The 24,060-nt window shown below is 40.5% G+C and overlaps 4 protein-coding genes and 1 long non-coding RNA gene across 8 annotated transcripts in view; 2 read left to right on the top strand and 3 right to left on the bottom strand.

Moving 5' to 3' along the window:
* crocc (ciliary rootlet coiled-coil, rootletin) overlaps positions 1-2,004 on the bottom strand; it is a 24,304-nt gene extending 22,300 nt beyond the window's left edge. Inside the window, exon 1 of the mRNA XM_086039572.1 lies at positions 1,843-2,004. The gene's annotated coding sequence lies outside the window, so the exon portion shown is untranslated. The remainder of the gene's footprint in view (positions 1-1,842) is intronic.
* Positions 720-5,222, top strand: LOC147142118 (uncharacterized). The gene is made up of 2 exons (XR_015088014.1): positions 720-2,109; positions 4,732-5,222. It is a non-coding gene; the product is annotated as an uncharacterized LOC147142118 (long non-coding RNA).
* necap2 (NECAP endocytosis associated 2) lies at positions 2,932-7,515 on the bottom strand. Its single transcript, XM_086039574.1, has 8 exons — positions 7,305-7,515; positions 6,136-6,236; positions 5,739-5,843; positions 5,542-5,623; positions 4,949-5,057; positions 4,705-4,858; positions 4,161-4,245; positions 2,932-3,762 (listed from the first exon to the last, which is right to left on the bottom strand). The coding sequence occupies exons 1-8, from the start codon at positions 7,397-7,399 to the stop codon at positions 3,717-3,719; spliced, it is 777 nt and encodes a 258-aa protein (XP_085895700.1). The 5' UTR covers positions 7,400-7,515; the 3' UTR covers positions 2,932-3,716.
* A 251-nt stretch (positions 7,516-7,766) lies between these two features.
* On the bottom strand, positions 7,767-12,225 carry LOC147142120 (SUZ RNA-binding domain-containing-like). The gene is made up of 4 exons (XM_086041668.1): positions 11,771-12,225; positions 10,411-10,460; positions 10,047-10,307; positions 7,767-9,965 (listed from the first exon to the last, which is right to left on the bottom strand). The coding sequence occupies exons 1-4, from the start codon at positions 11,819-11,821 to the stop codon at positions 9,857-9,859; spliced, it is 471 nt and encodes a 156-aa protein (XP_085897794.1). The 5' UTR covers positions 11,822-12,225; the 3' UTR covers positions 7,767-9,856.
* A 3,122-nt stretch (positions 12,226-15,347) lies between these two features.
* fbxo42 (F-box protein 42) lies at positions 15,348-22,818 on the top strand. Of its 4 annotated transcripts, XM_086041378.1 has the most exons (11): positions 15,348-15,489; positions 15,555-15,795; positions 17,660-17,939; positions 18,039-18,155; positions 18,785-18,919; positions 19,833-19,986; positions 20,067-20,177; positions 20,287-20,383; positions 20,505-20,561; positions 20,735-20,851; positions 21,271-22,818. In XM_086041378.1, exons 3-11 carry the CDS (start codon positions 17,666-17,668, stop codon positions 22,321-22,323), a joined length of 2,115 nt encoding a protein of 704 aa, XP_085897504.1. In that variant the 5' UTR covers positions 15,348-15,489; positions 15,555-15,795; positions 17,660-17,665; the 3' UTR covers positions 22,324-22,818. The 4 variants fall into 4 exon arrangements, with proteins under 4 accessions (XP_085897504.1, XP_085897505.1, XP_085897503.1 ...); XM_086041379.1 differs by having other exon boundaries at positions 15,365-16,010; XM_086041377.1 differs by having other exon boundaries at positions 15,372-15,795.
* Positions 22,819-24,060: the final 1,242 nt, after the last annotated feature.

Raw genomic sequence — 24,060 nt, forward strand, 5'->3', positions numbered from 1 at the left:
GTCACTTATTCTGCTGTTGTTTCTGCTGCAACCATTTTATTTAAACTATGAACAGAAGATGTATTATAGGAAAAAAGAAGGGATGGGAAGAGAGCTATTTTCTCGGAGCAAATATTCATGTGTTTTGAAATGTTGACTTTTTCTGTGCCGATTATTTCGTATTTTATATTGTTAATGTACTTGATGTTTTTAATGGTAAGCTTTTGTTTATTTAACTATAATATTTTATCGTATATTTGTGTTTCTTGTGTTCATTTCATACCCTTTTTGCCCTCATTGCACTTGTGGCTCTTAATTTGTATTCATTGTTCAAATACGACTTCAATGTGCAATATCATGCATGCATATTATGCATATTAAAACATTTTTCATACACTATGCGTACTGGGTGTACCATTGTTCATCAATATGCCATTGTAAATGTTGCAGTATCTGTTTATTACTTTAGCATCATTTAACTACAATTCTTATTTACCACAGACATAGAGGCAACACCTTAATCTCTTTTTGTTCAAGATGCTAAAATTAGATTTTAATTTAATTGAAATGCTCCTCTCAAATGCTGCTCTTGAATTTGCTTTTTCACATTGTTGGTCGCTTGTATGTTAGTGTATAATTGCCTCTATTGCTGATGTAACAATTAATAATTTCCCTCAAGGGAACAAAGTATGTATCTATCCATCCATCAATGGTGGAATACTTGCGTCAACAACTTTCCAACAAATCTCTGTAAAAGGAACGTGAATGTAACATTAAGAATGAGGATCTCTGCACCACTTTGTTAGGATTGTCATAGTGACTAACAGAGGATTGTGTCAATACCAAACAAGCCCCTTCGCAGACCCCCGCCTGGTCTTAACACTTGACTTTCACTGAATGTGAGGGCATTACATTCACGTGTTAACTTCACCATCACAACTAACTACCTACAGTACACACTGAAATCTAAGGTTAAAGAGACCGTGAGGGTGCACCCTCAATCTGACCCAACAATGCAAAGGTTCCAAACTAAGACCAGTCTATTGTCCATATCAACAAAAACAAGCAGAAAACAAAGTGTTTTAAGTAAACAGTGTAATGTCACAGCACAGTCCCACACCGGACTTGGAGAGAAAACAGGAAAAGCTCCAAAACAGAACCCTGTGGGACACAGTTAAGACGAGCAAAGAAAGCATCTGTGGTCCCCATGACACAAGATTGCGTAGCGAACAAATACATCTTGAACTGTCGATTTTGAAGATACGGTATTTTCAATTCATGTATACAATGATTGTCATCTGACAGTTCCACTAACATGTGTGTGTGTGTGCGTGGGTGTGTGTGTGTGTGTGTGTGTGGTGGAGGGTTACGGATATTATGTGTACCTAATGAAGTGTTCCGGCCATGAGTGACGTCAATTGTGGCCAGCCTAATCACTTTTACTTCTGCAGGCGCCCCGAACAGTGTTTTCTCAACTATTTGCATACGCTTAACGTCCCACCCGTTGATCTCCAATCGCATGGATCTAAAAGTAACCAAAGTTCCACTTCAGATTTAAGTTCCCGTTCATTATCACATTGCATATAGGGCGTGCACTTCCCATAATTTGAACCATGGCGCAAAAGGGAACAACCGCGTCCATTATGATTTAGTGCAAAAGGTGCAACGAGAACTTGTTTAATCATTAGGCCGCGTAGCATCCGCCCAACTTCACTTTAACTTATCCTCTGTTGATGCTAACGATGGACGCTTCGATTCACAACATGAAACTGACAGTCAGCTAAAACAAAAGCAGCGTGGAAGCGCGCTCTATCCTTTCTCGATAATGCGCATGTGCAGGTCGCAGACATCACCGTTGCTCACCTCTTGAGACAATTCAAACGTTGTCGTTCAGAATTTCTTGGGAGGAGACCGCGGCAAATCACATCCAGTCAGCGTACGTAACATCCGCGGTGGAATTGCAGCCACTCACTCACTGCCGCAGTCGTCTGCTTCCGAATTGACCCCCACGCTTCTTTTTCCGGGGAGGGACTTCCACAGTACACACGCATGGAGGAGTCATGAGACTCAAAAGCCTGCACAGTAAAAAGAAAGTGAGTTGTGATCGACATCATTGCACTAACAATCAAGGTAAAAAGTGTTAACTTACTAAGTTTTCGCTCTAATAACATTGCACTTTAAATCTCTACAATGTCAACAGTTCAACCTCAGTGGACGCTATTCGGGGTGACAGGGACCGGGCTGCACCGCGAATAGCGAAGACCCGCGTATAATTGACGGCCATTATAAATGCACATAAAATATATATGACAAAACGATTAGAAACCGCCGAGGTTTTCAGTAGAAAATGGGCCATGGTTCCCCCAAAATACAAACTTTTTTTTCCTAAATATTGAAAACAATGGTGACTCAGTACAGTATGATGTATTAAACTGTAGACAATATGTATATAACAGAGAACTTTTTTCCTATCCAGGTTGACTTTCTATATGGGTCATAAATTTATGAAAACTATGATGCAACAATAAAACAAGTTTATTGTGTATTATGAGCATTTTCTTTTAAGTAACAGTTGCTCTCTCAGAATTGCATGTCAGGCCAAAGCAAGTGTTCTTATAAATACAAGTAAATACAAACCTAGACCCTGTTTGTAGGGCCTAATCAGTGAAATCCTATTTAGGAATCCTAACCTTTGCTTGATGCTACTATAACCTAAAAGAGTTTATCTCAGGAGCTTTTATTGAAATCGATGCAGATGGAAATTGCAGTGGTCTGAAAACATCTGTGAAATGTTGCTGTGGTGAAGGAGGGCATTTGGGGATTAATGACATTAAACTCTGTTTAATAAATGTAATTGTAATATAAATACGTGTAAATGTATCAGTTAAAAACATTTCAGTCACAGTGCTAATTCAATATGTTACTGCCTTAAGAAAATCTAAAATACACCAATGAAACTAAAGCATTTTATTATAGAGGAAAACAGAACAGGAAATACACTGTTTATTTACAAAGAGGTTTACATTTTATACACTTTTTTGAGAGGCACTTAATCAAATACTCTGTGCAACTTTGAATAAGATTGAAGTCATTTTTTTGGTAAAAGGCACATTAAAAGGACAAAAACATACGGGGTAAACAAAGTCAAACCTGAAAACATGAAATGGTAATCATGTTTAAAAATTATTTAGATTAACGTTAAAGGGAGCCATGCAAAACTATTCATCAACATAGCAACTTAACCACTAATGAGCTCTGTATTGCAGGTCCCCGTAAAATCAATCCCAAGTAATAAAAAAGAATTTGATAAAGAAAAAAATAAAATAAAAACAGTTTTACTATCCTTGTCTGAAAAATGAAGTGTGACAGGATGAGCCTGCCTGAAGGGAAAAACACATCTAATTTGATCCTGCACAGATTATCAAGGGATTCCATGTGATGATCCTAAAAAATGAGGTGGTGATTGATTTAAGGCAAAAATTGAGGGAAGCAACTCCAACCTTTACAGGTTCTCCCAAAGAGGGGAGTGAAAATGGATGATTGTAAATGTAAAAACATACGTTAATGTATGTGACCATATTTCCTCGAGAGCAAGTTGGTCCGTGACCCTCACGGAGTGGGTACTGCGAGTTAATCGGACCAGTTTTCCCTGTTTCCCACTTCTTCTTTTTCTTCCCCACACAATCATCCCTCCAATGGAATGTATGCAACCGGAGTGTGTGCACATTTTGTCCCACTCAGCTGAACTGCACCCAGCCGGATTTTACGGCATCTTTACTGGAGCTGTGGAGCATTGAGAAATTGATTTAGAAGAACCATGAACAAAACAAAATATACATGAGGGAATGAATATGATATCATAAAACCTAAACGTAATTTAAGTCATCCCCAGTCATTTTTAACCTAGTGCCACAAATAATTTAAAACAAATTTTAAATCTATATACCTACATACATTTTTTGGGGGGGTCGTTAGGGTTTGCTTGCAAAAACTTTTTTTTTTCTTTGTCTAATGTAGATTCTCATTCATCCATCTCATGGTAATCCGCAAAAATTGAATTGAGACTACCGGACTCTATTGGTTTGTTCAATTTGTTGGTTTTTTTTTTGTATTTTCCGAAAACGTTTTTTTTTTTTTAAATGACTGGGGCAATTATGCTATCATCCTAACATAAAACTTACTTAGAAGCTGCAGATGTAAAATCCCCCCACAAGTCAGCGCTGGGTTGGGTTTCAGAGGCAGAGGACCCAAAGTCTAAAAGAGGGACTGAAATAAGGATGGGTTAAATACAAGTGTTGAAAATGAAGTAAGCATCACGTTAGACATGCTGGAGCAAGGAAGTATGTGAGCATGAGCCAATGGTTGCATCTACTTTTAGTCTGTATTGCAAGTACGAATGAATAACAGCAACTATTAATGTATGATGGAAAATAAGTCAACATTTTGACAATGCAAGTACAGCAACCAATGAAAGTAAGCCTTCCTCAAGAATAGTTGGGAAAATGGAGGGCCATCAATTTAAATTTTAAAATCCAGCATTTCTATTCAATGAAGATGCACCACATATAAATATAAGGCGAAAGTGGTGTAATTTGTTTTACGCTATTGAATTTGATAGATTTCAACGCAATTTGCACTCAAAATATCTCGACTTTATTCAGCATTATTTTTTCAGTGGCCATACTTTCACAGCTATTGTAATCGTGTGAACAGAAATGTAGTCACCAGTGTTTGTTTGTTGTTGTTGTACAGGTGTGACTGTGTGCTGGCTGCTAGGAGGTGGGATGACACCTCCCGCCTTGACACCAGGTGGAGGTGGGAGCAGACCCCCAGCCACGGGGCGCGGCTTAGCAGCAGATGCATCCTTCTTCTTGATGTTCTAGAAGGACACAAACCATTTCTACCAATGTCCCTATTCTGCAAAAGGCTGTCTGTCCAATTTACCGCAATACTGGAGGAACATATTCACCCCGATGCTGATTTTGATGGTCTGCCCCTCCTTGAAGCTAAGGTCAAGCTTTGGTGCGTCACTCTGGGTTGCTTCCATTTTGGCCAGCTCGCCTTCTTGCTTCACCCACCTTTAGAAATAAGAGCATGTACCTGTATAACTATACACAAACATTTAAAGTCATATGCCAAGTATATAACTGATTGTTGTACAATTAACTGGAATTACTGCCTTGTAAAGAACTTATGTCCAAATGTTAAGAAAAAACGATAAATGAGGTCTTAAAGCTAGGCAACCTGTCTTCCTTTTCACAGCCACAGCTGCCATGATTCAGTGATGTCAGTGAAGGGTTTAAGAAAGCAGATTAATTCCATTAATACTTCACACATCTGGATATTTGATTCTAATGCTACGAAAATTAGCCTTTACATGTAAATTAGCCTTTACATGTCTCTAACAACAGAGATGGACAAGGCATCAAACTATCATGTGCAGCTTAACTACAAATTGTGCCTTGAAGTCCAAAATCCATTCAAGTTTCCTACAGCTTGAAAAATATAGTTGGCATGATGACATCTTATGTACTACAATAAAAGTGAGTGATCGTAACATACTTAAAATGGTCTTGCAAAGCAACATTGAAGTCGAAGGAGTCTCCCCGATCAGCAAAGCCCAGACCGATAAAAGCATGACGGCCTACGATGAAAACATTGATATCAAAGATTTTGTGTCACATGTGAACATATGACTGCTGGAAGAAATGTGACATGTTTCATTTTGGCGAAGCAATATTCCTTTTTAAGTGTCTTACCATTTCCATCCTCTATCCGGATCACAAAGTATCTGCTGGAGTCTGTGACGGCTTCAACCACACAACCCGGGTACTGTTCAACTGGAGCTTGGGCAAAAAGCTCTCCTGCAAACACAAACAGGGTACAGTAGTACCTCAAACTTGAACTGTACCAAAGGTTGTACCATCTGGCCATTCAAGCATAGGCTTTGTGAAAAATATATCTGGAAACATTACGGGGAAAACTAGACTGTACCATGCATCGGACATCACGTGAAAAAAAAAAGTGGACTCAATGAAAGCAGCAGCAGAATCTTGAGCACTAGTGGGGACTTGTATGGCAGTTAAGAATGTCAAAATGTTACTTGCCGACAGTCAATAAAGGTTTTACGATATGAAGAAACTGGCATGAACACACCTGTGTTTTTGTCCTCCAACTTGATGTAGGCCAGCTTTCCTTTTGCGGTGATTTTCATTCTCCCACTCCACGCGGGTTCATCTAGCTTCCAGTCAGCAGCACTGTAAACAAACGGCGGTGAGGGCCAGTTCCTCCCAAAAAATTGCTCAGAGGCAACACCCTGCAGATCATTCTGGGTTATTTGGCAGATATGAGAAGATGGTCTTTCTTATAAAACCTGCTCAACATTCAATGATAACACACAAGGATGTGAGGTTATTTTTCTGTGCCAAGTTATACATTTTTTAGGGATAGATTAAGATTTCTTTCCACAATTTGCCCTGTCGTGATAAAGGGTAATGTACAAAGACTCAAACAAGAATTAGGGGCCACTTGGTCTCGGTTCCCATCCAGAGAAAGATCTTCACAGAGAACGTGAGTGGAACAAAAGTAAGGAGGTATTTTTATTTTCAAAACCAGAAGACTTTACCATTTTAACACAAGTAGCTGCCATTTCATCCAGCAAGAGGAAGTGAAATCAAAAGTTCTCAACAAGTCAGAACAGAACCGTTAATCCTGAATTTTGGTGCCAGCTGGATAAAACTAATCCTATAAAGGGAAGTCATTACTGTGGCAATTGACAGGGAGCGAAACAATGGGCACCTGATGACATGTTTTGCTCTTTGGTTTGTTGTTCTTGTTTCAAATTTGTTCTTTTGACCTCTTATTCTAATACACACACAAAAATAACTGACAGAAGCAAGCTAGGTCTGGGTTTTCCATGTGTCGGGAGAAGACCTGAGCAAGTTTGGGCAACAATTTTAAGTTTGGAGATATATAAAATAATAGTAAAAACTGTGTACGGTAAACCACGAGGCAGAAAATCTATAGATACTTATAGTAAACACAAAACAAAGTTTGCCCAAAAATGATGACCGACTTGTGAATAAAGTAGTGCTGGAAAACACAGCTTCACACAACCAAGGTGTATGTTCGTAAATCAGCCCTCTATTTAGGCTCATGGACTTTCAATTCGTTTTTGATTTGAAAGGCGGATACGTTACTAATAGAAAATAAATAGAAAATAAAGTGTCGACGCAAAGTGGGTGTCCGATAATGGGACACACTAGCAACATTCAGCTAGCTACTTGACAGTTCCGTACGTCTCGTGAATCGAACATTTTTCTTACCGATATCCACGGTTGGACGCCCGTGGCGGAATCCGGTAGACGTGAACCTCGGGCTTCACACAGAGCATCGATTCATAACTGTTGTCTTCTGCCATTTCGTTAAGTGTCACTTGGTAAAACTCAAACTTCCGACTTTCACTGCACACATCAGCCGCTCTTGGTAGAAAACCGACCAGACCTCGAAAGAAGCCCGGCGAGTTTCCTACAGCGCCACCACTGTACGGGAGGATTAATGTTTTTGTAAAGTATTTGTTCGTAAACGAAGCCAGTACAGTACGTACTGTATTGTACTTGCGCTATTATTTGTAGAACACCTAAAAAAAAAAAACAACCACAGCTGCAACAAAGAGCTGTACATGGGTAGAACATAATACAGAAAATTATGAGGTGATGCGCACTTCACATTAATACAAACTTCCACCTAAGGAATGAACTACTTCACATTAAAAAACTAACAAGACATTTTATTTCATGGTGAGTTTATTAAAGGGATTTTTTCCATCAGTGTTTTCAGGATTCTAAATATGACATTAAGCCTCACACCACTACTGATGCTGTGATAGAACAGAAATGAGCTTCATGAGATCAAATAATCACACATTTATGACAGTTACAGATAATGTGAGCATTACTTAAAAATCGAAATTTCATTTTATTGATTGGCTTCCCATTTGTAACATACTGAATCAAATATTTTCAGAATTTATCAGGTGTATCTATATTTGTGCCTTATTCAAAGATGAATGCGCTTCCAAGCAAGCAATTGTCCCAACTCAATGACATTGCAGCAATGGTACAGTTCTGGGTTTTGAGAATGAGTATGCTACCCTGAGTTTTGCGAAAGCAATTGAGTTTTAGTAAGATGTGCTATGCTATGACCTTTACCAAGTTTCAATGTCACTGCCACGAGTCAGTCAGAAACCTAGTGAGAACCATGAATAGAGGATGAGGCTCTTCCATTCACAGGCAGAACAGAGAACAAATCAAATATCAAAATAAACACAAACTCAAGTACATAACAGATTTCTACTTGTCATTTGTGAAAAAAAAACCCATCTGTGCACCTACATGACTTATAAGCGAGTTTTTAGGCAGTTTAGCAGAAATATAAAACATACTATTTCATTAGATCACTTCTTTTAAAAGTAAATATTTGTAGCGGCAAACATGATCATGGAGGGATCCTTAAAATTTTTTGTAACCAGTTGTGTGTTTTTTTTCTACTTGCTTAAAACTAACCGGAACGCTACATTCATAAGTGCAGTGAGCACCAGATGAATAAGCATGTTGGTCATTTAGAATTTAAGGCATTAATGTGTCAAACGTTTAAAAACACTGCTCTCAATGGCAAGCTGATTAGAAATTTTTCATGATTTGCAATCTTTTGTCTCAGGGGTTGTGAACATCTGACAACAGTGTAAAATGTGAGAAAAGAACCAAATTAGTACAAAATAGTTAAATTTGACTGTAATCCAAAAGTCAGACATAATTCCTGATGTAATATCAAGGTAGTGAACATGTTCTCCTTTCTTGGGTTGCCTTGGCAACCAAGTCATTTGTTTAGCACTGCTGCAGTCTTTGATTGACACTGACCAACTGGCTGCAGATCAAGCAAACCAAATGCACTACACTTTTGCAAATACGTTCAATTCAGAAACAAGTTGGATTGTTCAAAAGTTTCTACAATTTGATGTGGTAATTCTTCTGTTGAAATAAACTAAGTGTCTATTGAATTCCTTCACAATGAAAACCTCAGAAACAAAAAACTGGATGCCAATCAAACAATTTAAAACAAGAGACCATTTGAACTAAAGCGCAACACTGACAATAGGCCGTAAACAAAATGAGGAAGGAATACATTTGTTATTGCTTGAATAATGAAATCTTTGAATATTTTATCTGGGCGAGCATTCGGCAGTTACTACCACCCCATTAGGACCGTGCACTTTTCCTTTTGTGCCCCTTCTGTATTAAAACACAAAAAGCAACATGCGCAATGACTTAAGGGTGACACCAGCTTGACTTTCTGTCCAGTGCCTAATACCAGAGTTACTTAAACGCAAATACTTGACCACCTGAACCAATCTTACCGGAGGGCACGCAGCCATGGCCCGTTGCAACTTCCCAAGGAAGGGCCAGCTCATTCGTTTACATGTTTCCAGGGGTTGTTCCAAGACTGACTTAATTCACCTGGAAGGGACTGACGCCTGCCATCCTGGCACTCGCCTGCGAACGAGTAAGAGTCAAAGGGCACCTCATGGTATAGCAAAGTATCACAGTGTTTAGGGATGTTAGGCAAAAGCCTCCTTATAGCGTAGAACAGGCGAGGGGATGTGGCTAATCTCTGCCAGCCCCTCCTATTGTTCCACACAGTGAAAAGGCAAGGCGGATGGCAAAGAGCATGCCAGTAAGTTGGGTAGAGAGAGGGTGGATGAGTTCATTATTTATCTTCATGTTTCAAATGTTCACACACCACTCTGCTCTTGATACCGCACACCCCTTTCACTGGTCTTCGGAACACGTTTGACCCACTAATAGCAGGAGGCTCTGGTTTATCTGCCAAGTCTGAAGCCTGAGGTGCCATCAGGCCCGGTGGGCTGCCGGATTACATGATTGTTGGGACGAACTGGTTCTGGTGGCTGCGCAGTCATACGAACTGGCCTAGAGTAAAGAAGGGAACCCAGTAAATAATTTTGATAGGAACAAAAAAACTGTTTTTGTTCTTTTGCCGAAAAGTCTTACCTCTCTTGGCCTGGATTGTCCTGAGGTGTATCATCTGATGAAGCACTACCCAGAATCCTTCGACGAGCCTCGGCGTATTCCGCCTCCCGCTGCGCCAAAGACTTCATCTGCTGGGAAGGTCGAGACGAGGATGCAGGATTTCCCGCAGTACCATTATTTGACGGACGCTTTAAAATTCTGATTTGTGGCGGTGGTGCTGCAGGAAGAGATTCATCCTGGATTACAATCGCAGTTCTCACAGGTGAACTTGAACTGGACTTCCTGCACAGATAAGGTTTCACCAAACAATATTAATATTAATTTTTAAAATCCATTTTTATCCATTTTATTTTATTTTGCATTACGTATTAGTTACTGTGCTTACTTTGTCTGCTGGTTTATTTTCAGCTTTGCCTCAAGTCTTCTCTCTATTTCCTGAAGAGATACAGTACAAGATTATTTTTTTACATATGTAGTATATTTAAGAAATATCTTCAGACATCATGACAGAAATGTGAAACAAACTCAACTCAAAATAGGTTAACACCTCATTTGAACGTACAACGTAATTTCTTAAGAGTATAGAACGGACATTACAACTATAACAAGCCTAATACAATTGTGCTTATTTGGACAGTCCTGTGCGAAAGTCTTAGGCCACCACCAGGTTTACTTTTGTAATAAACTTTTCACACTATTCATTTAGATATTGTGAATCAGAAAATAACGGGACATATATGGTTAGCAGATTTGAAACCAATTTCCACAAATGTTTTGGTGAGATGTGCATGAGACTAGATGGAAGAAAATTATTGGTGAGGATTTGGACAAGCAGTGTTTTTGGTGCCAATAAAACCATGAAGTAGTCTGCTAACTGACAAACAGATGAACCAATTTATTTATTTCTGTTCTACACTCTACTTATTGGCATTGTAGTTACACATGAAGATTATGTCATTGTTAAAATAACACATCTGATGAAGGTATAAGAGTTTTGGACTGCACTGTATAAAATAGAGTGCAATGCTAAGTTGTTGACATCAGTGGTTACCGTGGTTAGGGCAACCCCAACGTTAGTATTGTGTTGCCCCCTATTTAGTAAAAGAATTGACTATAATCTTAATATTGGTGTTGAGATTGCTGTTTAGGACTCCTGAGGCAAGAAAAAAAAGCTGAAACATTCAATTGCGTGGAAACAACACAAAGCTCATAGGAAGCATCCATCTTGGATTTCCGACTCAACGGGAATCACGGAAGTGGCGTCACTCATAGCTTCTACGATAAAGGAAACTCAGCCCCACGCCAAAAACGATCAAATTCTCCCAACACTACGACCTCGTATGGACATATACAATCATAAAGTAGTCAATAATAACAAAGACTCTGAGATTAACTGACTAAAGTCGCTGTGACTAATTTTAGCCATACTACCATGACGTTCCATTGCAGTGTACTGCGGCCCTTATTTCAGCAAAGAGCGGCTCTTAATGACAATGTTATTTATGCACAAAGCAAATGGAACTGAAAAGCATGTACCAAAGAAAATCACGGATGTGCTGGAAAATAACATTTCCTGTTGACCTAGGTGGTCGCGAGACAGCTAGGCCTGTTGGGGAGTTACAGTCTGGCTATTTATAACTCACGAATTTGATCGAACCGAATAATGTATCCGGACGTTGCCTTATCACTGGAACTTAATAAATCGGCATAAAGCTTGTAAAGGTTGCTCGATCTGCGTTTCTTACCCCGCTGTCTGCCGCTTCCTCCCAGCTCTCTGCAACCTCGTCATCCTCCATTTTAACAGCCCACAACCGCCCAGCTTTGGCTCCTCCACACCAGCTAACTGCTTTTTCCCATCCGCGCAGTGTGGCTCCCGGGCGGGTAAGGTTCGATAGCAGCGTCTATTCGCAACAACCGAGATTTCTGACGATGGTAAGAAGGGCACGGACTTCACAGGACTGCTGCCAACCTGTTTTTTTATTAGGCCAGCAATCGTAATGCTCAACAGAAGGGAACCCTTCCTGGGTTACGGTGGTGCCTCAGCTCTTACTTATGTTTGGCGTCACGTCCACTCCGCATTGCTGTTCTCTTAAGCACCTCTCACATATAAATCTCCATAATGTGATTGCTAACAAACATTACATAGATTTATCGCATTTAAAGAGTTATACAAGAAGCAAAGTGATCGCACTGACGATATAACTAACTTTGCGAACACGACAATTGTGAGTTAGTGGTGTTTTTATTCAAGCGTTGTTTTATTCTGATTAACTTTAAAATGACTAGCACAGTCAACCACATCGCTCCAGGTAAGAGGTTAACGGAGAAGAAGTTGTAAGAGTGATAAATATTAACAACGGGCACTGGTGAAAATAGTACTCGAGCGTAGTTTGTCATGATGAGGAAATAACCAACGGCTTTGAATGCAGCATCTCAGTAATCGAAACTGCAGCCTGGAGTGTATTCCGCCTGCATAGTCGAGTCTTTTTATAAACCCGGGCCGAATTACTGTATCCCAATGAGGCCAATGGGCAGCCGATTACACTTTTGGGGGGCAAAGGTCCTAGCCTAAAGATTGAATTACTTTTGAGGACAGGCAAATTCTACTAAATGTACAGTGGCAATAGCACTCTTCGAAGTGCAGTCCCTTCCAAATACTTAAAGTGAATAGCATGTCATTTAATATTTTGTGGCATAACCTATTGACTTCACCAGACTGTTGCATTCTTCAAACGAAAAAAATAATGAAAGTATAAATTCTGAAGTCTATAATGCATGCAAATCAAGAGATTTTTCATGATGCAAGAAGGTCATGACCCAAAATACACTACCAACACAACGAAGGGGAAGTGGAAGGTCTTCCACTTTCACTCAACGAGAATCGGTTCTCAGTTATTTCCATTACCTGCATAAATAAAGGTTAAGTGTGTGTGTGTGTATGTGTATATATATATATATATATATATATATATATATATATATATATATATATATATATATATATATATATATACACATACACACATACACACACACACACTTATATATATATATATATATATATATGACACAACTTATATATATAAATATATATATATATATATATATATATATATATATATACACATACACACACACACACTTATATATATATATATATATATATATATATATATATATATATATATATATATATATATATATATATATATATATATATATATATATATATACACATACACACACACACACTTAACCTTTATTTATGCAGGTAATGGAAATAACTGAGAACCGATTCTCGTTGAGTGAAAGTGGAAGACCTTCCACTTCCCCTTCGTTGTGTTGGTAGTGTATTTTGGGTCATGACCTTCTTGCATCATGAAAAATCTATATATATATATATATAGGGCGGCACGGTGGCGACTGGTTAGCACGTCCGCCTCACAGTTCAGAGGTAGTGGGTTCGATCCCGGCTCCGGCCTCCCTGTGTGGAGTTTGCATGTTCTCCCCGTGCCTGCGTGGGTTTTCTCCGGGCACTCCGGTTTCCTCCCACATTCCAAAAACATGCATGGTAAGTTGATTGGATACTCTAAATTGCCCCTAGGTGTGATTGTGAGTGCGGATGTTTGTCTCTGTGTGCCCTGCGATTGGCTGGCAACCAGTTCAGGGTGTCCCCCGCCTACTGCCCAAAGACAGCTGGGATAGGCTCCAGCACGCCCCGCGACCCTTGTGAGGAGAAGCGGTACAGATAATGGATGGATGGATATATATATATATATATATATATATTCATTTAAATTTTATAACGCACTAAAAAAAATTACCTCCGTTTTATTTACTTCCGCTTACTGCTCACTGTGCATCCAAACTTAGAGGAGTCACTGTCGCAAAGACGGACTTTTACGTAGTTTTACAAAAAAGTTGCATCTTTGGTGTATCGTTCAACTGTTGTGTTTTATACAATACAATACAACTTTATTTTTATAGCGCATTTCATAACAGCTACAGCTGTAATAAAGCAAGCACTTTACATTACAACAGCAAAACAGCAATAATATAACAAGTGAAAGCAATAAATTAAAACACAAAATACTATATGCAATAGACAAGGGAAAACAGCAGAAAACCGTCAGTCTCACGTTGGATCAAAAGCTGGAAAAGAATCGTATTCAAGGATGAAACCAAGCCATTAGAACAGTCTCTGAATCAAAATATATTTTTAATTTTTAGAAGAGTTTTACAAATGACTTGCGGCAGCAAGTTACTTCCCGTTGAGGATTGACTCTATGTATGTGAGTATCGTCTACATGTGTTGCTACACTGTGACATTGATGCTGTTTATTAGTTTTATTAGGTCTGTTGTGATTTCAATTGTGTGTTACCATAAAGAAAGCACAACTTGTTTTCAAAGTTGTGTGGTTATTTTGGGTAAACCTCAACTGGGAGTGGCAATAAACAGATTGAAGCTTGTTTTTTCTAGAATTCTTCACTATCACCAACCAGGGACGTAGCCAGAATGTGGCAAATGGGTGGGCCTGGAAAAATCAGGGTGGTCCTGAATATTTCACTCACTGAGCACAATCCTCCTGTCCCGACACATCATATATTCAAATAAAATCCCAAACTGAATAATATGAAGTTCAGATCAGCATTAGACAACCACAATTATGCCATTCTTAATATTCAATACAATAAAAAGCAATGACATACAAATCCCAAAATAATTTCTTAATTTACAAAAACATCTTTAAAGTGCATGTATATATTTTTTCATGAATCTCACTGGGTGGGTCTGGCAATCTGGCTCCGCCCCTGTCACAACTCATCTAACTTGTTGTGAAGTTAGCTTAGTTTCCTTCAAATCACTTGTAAGTCAAGGTACTACTGTTGTGTATTAATATAAACGTCCTCAAGACTACATTCGAGTTTAGTTCAAAATAGGGTTTAGAATAAACCTAGAGGGGTGGGGGATTCATCAAAGGGCCACTCAAAGTGCAGCCCGTGGGCCGCCACCAGTTCACCATCCCTGGTCTGTACTCCCGACAGTGTGTTGACTAGCTGAAAAGTTTGGATGTTAAATTATTGTAATAAAAAAAAAATTCCCCACTGTGTGATCAATAAAGGCATTCTTAAAAAAAAAAACGGGAACTTTTTAACAAAAACTAATAGTGATGAAAGTACAACACTTTATTCACATTCATTGAAACCTTAAACATGACATTTAAGAATCAATGATGGAATTTTCTTTCTTTTTTTATTACGTCCTGTAGATGGCGTCGTCCTGTACGAATGCATTCAAAAATTCCCGTTTTTTGGGTCACCCTGCATTTCCCAAGAACGGCGAGTTGTGCAAGAACATTGAACTGTCCAACGGTTCAATGTTCTTGCTGTGTCCAACTCAGCTAGACACAGTTAGAGATGGTCAAATTAAGATCACTGTAAAGGCTCTCTGAATAAAGTAGAGGTGAGTTGAGTTCAAAATAGTAATTGCTACTGTACTGTACTGTACTGTACTGTACTGTATTGTAGTCAGAGCTGCCTCGGACCGCCCCCTCGGGCTTCAAGGTGAAGGACCCACCCAGCCAGTGGAGCCGCCCCGCGGCTGCTGCTGCTGCGGGAGTGTCGCTGTACGCTCAGTGTGCTGCGGAGGACGCTGTTGGTAGATGGAAGATGGCGACCGTTTGGAGGCTGTTGAGGACACGCCGGAGCTGATACTCGGGGACGAGCAAACCTTGAAACACAGTCACGGAAGAGCACGTCTTAAACGGCGGTACTGTTGACGCTCCCGCGGCAGAAAGGCCTGAAAGTGACAGCGTCATTCACAAGAAAGCCTGACTAAAAGATGTGTCCGCCGGAGCAGCTAATTAGCGCACAGAAGCTCTTGAAGCTAACGTTAGCGCAGATTATCAACAGTACGCAAGGAAGTCAGCACCGGTTTACTCGTATCACTGAGACTGTTGAGTAGTTGGAACATTGCACAATGAAGTAATTTGAAGGTTTATATTGATTTGTTGGTCGTGTCTTGAATGAAAACGCTGTGGTACCCTTCGCTATCCATAGTCCTAGGCGTTAGCCAAGCTGCTACTGTTTGGTTAGTCAGTTCTCGTCGGTGTTACACTCCGAGGAACGAGCGTTAAAACACATAAGTTGAAAGACACTCTCCAAAATGCTGCTTTTGGCCGTTCGCGACAGTCGCCTGTTAGCTGTATTTGCAGAAAATCAAGAGTACCACAATATATCCGTTATGATGTGATGGCTAAGGTAGTGTGTTGTTGCTAACGACATCGTGATAGTGAGATGGATTGTGGGGGGAGGCAGATTGTCTGAGGGGACCACCCGTCTCAAACAACAGTGAAAAACTATTAAAACCTGCACGTTTCCAAAGGGCACAGAGAGACGTGTTCAGAATTTAAGATGGTTACTGTCATTGGGTTCATTTGAATGTACTTGCTAGGTGTCTTTAGGAGCTCGCTGCCGTAGAGACCTTAAAATAGTAAACCTGACTGGTAACTATTGCTAACCTCGGTAATGGGGCTGCAAATGTACATCTGCTGTCCTGTCCGTAAATAATTAACATGGACACAGTTTTCACCTTTGACTCTAAACACCACCTCAATGGCTTTGAAAAGAAACAAACACGACTTGCTTCAACTGCAGACTTTCAACTTTGATATGAGGGCATTTACATCGAAATATAAACGGTGTTTGAATGTTATTTACAGTTTGTGTATGTGCCTCCAACTTTTAAAGGGACAAAAAGTAATGGGACAATTTAACAATCATACATCAAACTTTAACTTGTTTTAATAGGTTGTAAATCCTTTGCAGTCAATTACAGCCTGAAGTGCGGAATGCATAGACATCAGCAGATGCGGGATTTCACCCCTAGTGATGCTCAGGTTTGTCTTCAGCGAGTGTAATGCATGATCAGTTGGATTCAATTCAGGTGACTGACTTGGCCTTTACATAACATTGCACTTCTTTGCCTTAAAATGTCGTTGGTGGCTTTACAGTATGTTTAGGGTAATTGTCCATTTGTACTGTGACGTATATATCTACGACTGCTTGTATTTATGTATGTACATATTTACACGAGTATCCAATGTGCCATCACCATTTGTTTGTTTGTTTTGGATCATGATTAGTTTTTCTTCTACCAACTCATCAAGTTGATCTTTGGCTCATCTTCCCATAGCATTTTTCAGCCGAATGGTGGCTTTCTTCACGGATAGTGACAGGTGTTTGGATTTCATATTATGGGTTGAAAGATTACAAGTGTATTTATTTTGGTGCACCAAATGCTTTTGGTCCCTTAAAAGGTGGGAAGCACGAATACAAATTGTTGTAATGACAACATTGTACATCTGATTTGGATGTAATTACTCTCAAAGATGGATGTTTACAGTTAAAATACTTTGTTTGTTTCATTTGAAATCCATTGTGGTGGTGCTTAGACCCAGAAAGATGAGAACTGACAATGGACCTGACTTTACATTGCGTCCTAGAATAATGATACACTATTTGAATGCCTGTGGGTACACTTACTGCATGCACTGTCCCACAGTGCAGTAGGATTTTTCTCTTTATGAACATCATGCACATGTATCACCATCATGTATCGCCTGTCCCTGCAGACCATAATGTCCCAAACGACCAACCATGATGACAGATGCTTTGTTGCCATGGACACAGAGGACAATGGCGCCGACCCTGCAGGAATAATCGAGGCCCTTGAAGCAAAGATGGGGTCCTATCGGGAAGACACGAACATGGACGCTTGTGCCAAAGCTGGAGGGAGAACCATGATGGAGCTGCCAGAGGAAGTCCTTGAATACATTCTGTCCTTTCTTTCACCTTACCAGGAGCACAAAACGGCTGCGCTTGTATGCAAGCAGTGGTACCGCCTCATTAAAGGTAAAGTGCTTTTTATTTTAATAATGCGGCCTAAAAGTGAGGCTACTTATATGTTAATGGGTCTCCTGTTGCAAATTTTTTTTTTTTTCTTTAACGTAGGTGTCGCTTATCAGTGCTATCATGGTTTCATGAGAGCTGTCCAGGAGGGAAACATTCAGTGGGAAAGTCGAACATACCCGTATCCAGGAACACCAATTACTCAGCGCTTTTCACACAGTCAGTATACTTAAAACAGTCCATGCATCCATCCATGGCAAATGAATTATATCATTCAGTGTTGAATGAAACGTTATAAAACTTTTCAGCTACTAGCCAATGCGTAACAAAATTGGCCGTGGATTGTGATTTGTCTGGATTTTATTTTGGAAATAATCAATATTGAATCTGATCCAGTTAACTGTTATAGAAGAGTAAAGACTGATATAACACTGTAAAAAAAATTAATGTTTGACTCTGCTAAGAATAACAATCAATGGGAATAGTCATACTGGGCTAAAATATTTAATTTTAAAATATAAAATATATTAATACTCCACATTAATTTTGGAATGTGAATCTGCTGAATTCCAGTCTTCTCATGACACCCCTTGTTGAGGCTTCAGAGTGAATGCTTTGATTGAAAGAAATATTGTGGGCATCATATTAAGAAATTTAGTTTGCTCCTCGGTGTACTTCAAAATAACTAAAATTTCCCCAGTAGGAGAGTTAATGTGACTGTCAAATTGTGAAAATGCTTCTCTTATTACTGAATATTAAGGTTACGGTAAAATGTTAAAACTCTTTCTTGCACTTCCGCTTTGTTTCTTTCTGTTTCAAGTCTCTTTAAATGTCCACTATTCTTGCAGGTGCATGTTATTATGACTCAAACCAGTCCATGTATGTGTTTGGGGGCTGCACCCAGAGTAGCTGCAATGCTGCCTTTAATGATTTATGGAGACTGGACCTGAACAGCAAGGAGTGGATTCGGCCTCTTGCTTCAGGTAGGACTACCTGCGATAAAAAAACAAAACAAAAACGTTCCCTTGGGAGATGAGACCTACAGCAGTGCAAAAATAAAACGGGGTACATGAAAGAAATGCTGTTGTCTATTATCATAAATTTTGTCACATGCTTGACCAATAGTTTTAAGTCAAGAGTCCGCTTTTGTCTGTGGCTCACAAGTGTGACCTTAGTATTACTTTCTCCTCTGTAAACAGCGGAAAGAATAGAAAAACTGGGTTCATGTGATGTCTTTCAGTGACCATGGAATAATGTGTTTTTTTTTGTTTCTAAATACATTACACTTGATTGAAGAACTACAGTATGTAGTACTCACCTTTGGCGATGGAGCGCTAAACAGTTTGCCACATTTCAGTTTTCCTGTTTTTTTTTTGTTTTTGTTTTTTTTGTTGGGGTGGCATGGCTCAAACTGGGCCCATTGATGCACTTGGATCCTGGCATGAGTTGTGACATCCCCACTATTTAAGAATTTTGTTGTCGTTTTTGTTTGCATCAGCGGCGCACTAGTGAGTTACTAAGTTGTAATTACGTGGCCCATTTCTCCCACTACAGCATGCAATTAGCCAGCCAGCTATGCCTTCATCCCGAAAAATGGATCTTTCCTGGATGCCGCAATTCGCTGAACAGCTCTGTGTTATTTAAATTCCCAACTTAGTGCTAAGTATTTTGTGTTATTCAGGCTACCATACTATGTTGTAATGCAAAGCATTATGGGTATGTAACTTGTAGGAAGTTTGTGCTGAAATGTCCATCACGCAGTGTGTGCTACAGGCTGAATAATTTGCGCTGTCATGTTTGGTTAACAGTTAACTTTCCCTCACGTGTCTTTGTTATGTGGGCCCACACACCAATTTGGAATGGAAGTTTAATTAATCAATGCTTGCCTCTCCCCAGGCTCATATCCATCTCCTAAAGCTGGAGCAACTCTGGTGATGCATAAAGATCTGTTAGTGCTGTTTGGAGGCTGGACTAGACCTAGTCCTTACCCTTTGCACCAGCCAGAAAGATTTTTCGACGAAATACACACCTACTCCCCTTCAAAGAACTGGTGAGGGGGAATAAATTGACTGTTTGAAATGTTTTATTTGTCTTCTTTTATTGACAGCATAAGCATTCCTTCTGTCCTAGGTGGAATTGCATTGTGACAACACAAGGCCCGCCGCCCATGGCTGGTCACTCTTCATCTGTTATTGGAAGTGTCATGGTGGTGTTTGGAGGCTCATTAGGAGCACGGCAAATGTATGATTCTTATCCTGGGTGTATTTATGCCTTGCACATTACAAAGCATATATTTTACACACGTTTACACCTAATTGTATGGCTGTTAATCTCTGTTTGTTCTCATCAGGAGCAATGAGGTGTGGGTTTTGGATCTGGAACAATGGTCCTGGTCCAAACCAGCCATATCTGGCCCCTGCCCGCACCCACGAGGTGGGCAATCACAGGTAGGAAAATATTAAATAACTAAAGTCTCTTTTTTGTTTTTTTATGCAGTAGTTGGTTGACTCATTGAAACTAGTATTGGTGGCAATGCGAGTTATTTCTGACTTGATATTTTTGGGACAGATTGTGATTGATGATCGAACGCTGCTCATCTTGGGAGGTTGTGGAGGCCCAAATGCTGTAAGTGTAGTTGAGTCGCAGTTTTGCCACTTGTCACAATTTCCATCCAGAAGCTGTCCATTCAACAAGTGTCAGTAATCATTCTTTATTTGAAATGACTGTACAATAATGATGGAAACGATATCCGGTGAGTTGTATGCAGCCTTACACATCTAGTTACCTGTGCGTTACAGCTCCTCAAGGATGCCTGGCTGCTTCATATAGACTCACCCACGTGGAGGTGGCAGCAGCTGCAGGTGGAAAACGAGGACCATGGTGCTCCGGAACTTTGGTGCCACCCAGCTTGCAGAGTAATTCTTGCTAATCAATATTTATGTTCATACAGTGTTCCCTCGCTATATCACGGTTCATTGTTCACAACTCAGCCATGTCACATTTTTAAACTTTTAAACTTTATTTTTTTTATGGGTTTATACAATATACTGTAACAACTGTAATGCCCTAGCCTGTGGGAAAGGAGAGCCAATTTTTTTTTTTTAATTTAATTAATTAATTTATTTTTTTAAGTCTGCTGTTCGCCATTTATTGAATGCTAGGAGAACACCGTGAGCACACTCATACAGAAGCTACTGTCACAGCTCTCACATAGGCGCTCACGTGGCGACTCGCCGATGTCACACGCTACGCAACGTATACACCGTGACGAATGGGGCTTCGCTGAAATCCGAAATAAACAATGTCTGATGTGTGTTGTTTACTCTCCCTCAAGGTGGGCCAGTGTGTGGTGGTCTTCTCACAGGCTCCTTCTGGCCGCGCACCACTCAGCCCAAGTCTTAACTCTCGGCCCTCCCCCATAAGTGCCATACCCTCCCCCCTGGGCCCGGAACCGCCTTCTTTGCGCTCTCAGTCCCCCGTGCGGTGCGGGGCGGCCGGCGTCGTTCTGGGCGCTGTCGAAGAAGCTCCGTGCGTGAACGGCCGATGGGGCACGCTGAGGCCCCGACCTTCAGCCCGAGGAAGTGCCAGAGACGGCAGCCCATCCTCTTCCCAGCAGCCATCTCCTTCACAATGTCCCGACAGCCCACCTCTGCCTCCGCATCCGCCGTTATTGAATGGCTCCTCCCCTTCGCCGCGGACCAGTCCGGCGCAGGCTGCATCTCCGCCTCTTCGTGCCCACCCGCCCGCCTCTACAGACTATAGCTGGGAGGCCGCACAGCATCCCGAAGTGCCCAGCACTAACGGCCTGCACACACCTCCTGCGGGTTCACCGCACACTCCACCGGGAGCGGTGTCCCCCGCTGCCTTACGACGAGGCCTGGAGGCGGTCAAAAACACATCTTCCTCTTCTTTACCGTCTTCGTTATCGTCACCTTCTCTTCAAACGCAGGGAGCTTCTCCTGGAGGAGGAAGTGGCGGAGCAGGAGCGCCGCCCCCCAGAACTCCCCCGTCCTCCTCCTCCAGCCCCCCGCAGGCTGCAGGGACAGACGGACACGCTATCCCGCCGATCGCCCGGCGCCTTGGCCATCATCCTCCCCAGAGTCTGAACGTAGGTAAACCTCTGTATCAGTCGGTCTGTATCAATTGCAAGCCAATGCAGATGTACGTGTTGGATGTGTCACGCGCCAAAACTGCTGGTACCGTGTCTTGGAGAGTTTATGGGAACGGGACCCATGCTGCAGTTACGGGACCACCGGAGACCAGCCTCCACACTGTAGTGCAGGGCAGGGGGGAGCTTATTATTTTCGGAGGTCTCATGGACAAGAAACAGAATGTGAAGTACTACCCTAAGACAAACGCCTTGTACTTTGTCCGTGCAAAGAGGTAATAATGGAGCTCAACGCCAGGGTTGGGATTATAGGGGTTCGCCCGTGACCACACAAGGGAACTGACACGTAAGGCCTTTTTCTGTAGAAAGGATAATTGGGCAATCTGTTAGATGTTCCACTTCACAATTTCCTCCCTCCTGGCTTCTGCAAAATGAATGATCTTAGCCACACTTTGACTAAAGACTACGGAGAGGCGTCGTTTTTGACTGCATTGATCCTACATAACATTATTAGCTCCTGTTAGGCTGATCAACCACACCATAACATTTCTGCTTCTGTCATCTTCTGAACTCTTAACGAAGGATGCTGTTGACAGAAATGTGTGATGACTACCTTGCATTTGGTATCACTCTTTAAGCCTGCAATGTTTACATTGAAAAATGTGTATGTATGTAAAGTATGTATGTGTATGCGTGCGTGTTTATGCACGGTGGTGGTTAAAAGTTGTGAGAGATGTGGCACTATACTATAAATATAGTAAAACAAAAAAAGGCCTCCACGTCTCCCGTTTGTCCATGTCTGCTGTGCTTGACTCACCTTTTTTTCATAAGTGAAAAGTCCATCTTCCATTTCTTTGGATACACCATGCATCACCATGTGTACTAAATGATTTGTAATCTTCTCATTTTTGACACCATAGAAGTAAATGTTTCAAATTCACTTTTTCTAAGGAGTTGAAAATGAGGATGGGGATGTGGAAAATGGATAGATGGAAGCAATAATTTTAAGACGCGTGACCTCAGATTCTAGCATCTTTATAATATTGAACTATACTTTTTTTCACTAGTATTAAATAGGTTTTTGTTTTGATCTTTTAACTGACCTCTGGAACAACTTATAGGTAAGGCGGTTTTATTTATACAGCACGTTTCATACACAAGGCAACTCCATGTGTCACACAAGCGCAAACACCTAAAAGCATTTACGAACATAACAGCTAACGACATTCAGAAGCAAAGCAAAGAAAACAAAAATAGCTTACCAAAATTACTAAAAGAACGTACACTGACAACATTTAAACAGTAAAATAATTTAAAAGTAAAGAAATAGCCTGCTGAAATAGATAAAAGAAGATACTATGACATTTATTTTGAAATGATTAAAAGACCTTAATCAAGGAGATCTATGCTTATAACATGGATTTAAAAGCATTTACACTCGGGCTGACTTCATATCTGTTGGCATCTTATTCCATTTGTGTGCAGCATAGCAGCTAAATGCCACTTCATCATGTTTGCTTTGAATTCTGGGCTCCACTAATGCCTGCCCTGCAGATCTCAAAGCCCTACTGGGTAATCATAGTTTGAAATGCCAAAAGTTGCAACTCTAATATTTCTTAGTTACTACACTAAACCTTTTTTTTTTCAAACGGGGCCCATTTAGCACAAATTAAAAGTCATTTTACTTTGTGTTCAGACTATTTTGGCAAGGCCAGTCCAAGTACTGCATGGACGGGCAATCGGTGAATTTGTATCCTTATGAATGTACGTCCTCTAGCGGCTCCAGAAAATAGCAAAATCATTACCACATACTGTTGTTTTTTTGTTTGACATATTTTGTTGTTGTTGTTATTCTTGTTGTTCAGTATAATACGACTTTTAGAAATTGCCCATGTTTTCGATTTATGAATACCATTACAATACAGAATTGCGAACCTTGATGAGATTATTTCCACAATCTTATGTGAGGGTGACCTTGAGTCAGCACCAGTGTGTTGCCCCCATTTGCCCGAGACA

The sequence above is a fragment of the Filicampus tigris genome, chromosome 9, assembly GCF_054856515.1.
Source record: "Filicampus tigris isolate MCC_2025a chromosome 9, RoL_Ftig_1.0, whole genome shotgun sequence".
NCBI lineage: Eukaryota > Metazoa > Chordata > Actinopteri > Syngnathiformes > Syngnathidae > Filicampus > Filicampus tigris.

Bases quoted from the DNA above. Each gene is read 5' to 3' on its own strand.
- necap2 (XM_086039574.1), bottom strand. From the start codon at position 7,399: ATGGCAGAAGACAACAGTTATGAATCGATGCTCTGTGTGAAGCCCGAG. The intron at 6,237-7,304 runs GTAAGAAAAATG...GTTTGTTTACAG, and splicing joins GCGTCCAACCGTGGATATCG to TGCTGCTGACTGGAAGCTAG. The intron at 5,844-6,135 runs GTGTGTTCATGC...TTGTGTTTGCAG, and splicing joins GTTGGAGGACAAAAACACAG to GAGAGCTTTTTGCCCAAGCT.
- fbxo42 (XM_086041376.1), top strand. From the start codon at position 17,639: ATGTATCGCCTGTCCCTGCAGACCATAATGTCCCAAACGACCAACCAT. The intron at 19,987-20,066 runs GTGAGGGGGAAT...CTTCTGTCCTAG, and splicing joins TACTCCCCTTCAAAGAACTG to GTGGAATTGCATTGTGACAA. The intron at 20,852-21,270 runs GTAATTCTTGCT...CTCTCCCTCAAG, and splicing joins GGTGCCACCCAGCTTGCAGA to GTGGGCCAGTGTGTGGTGGT.
- LOC147142120 (XM_086041668.1), bottom strand. From the start codon at position 11,821: ATGGAGGATGACGAGGTTGCAGAGAGCTGGGAGGAAGCGGCAGACAGC. The intron at 10,461-11,770 runs GTAAGAAACGCA...GTATCTCTTCAG, and splicing joins AGGAAGCGGCAGACAGCGGG to GAAATAGAGAGAAGACTTGA. The intron at 10,308-10,410 runs GTAAGCACAGTA...TTATCTGTGCAG, and splicing joins AAAATAAACCAGCAGACAAA to GAAGTCCAGTTCAAGTTCAC.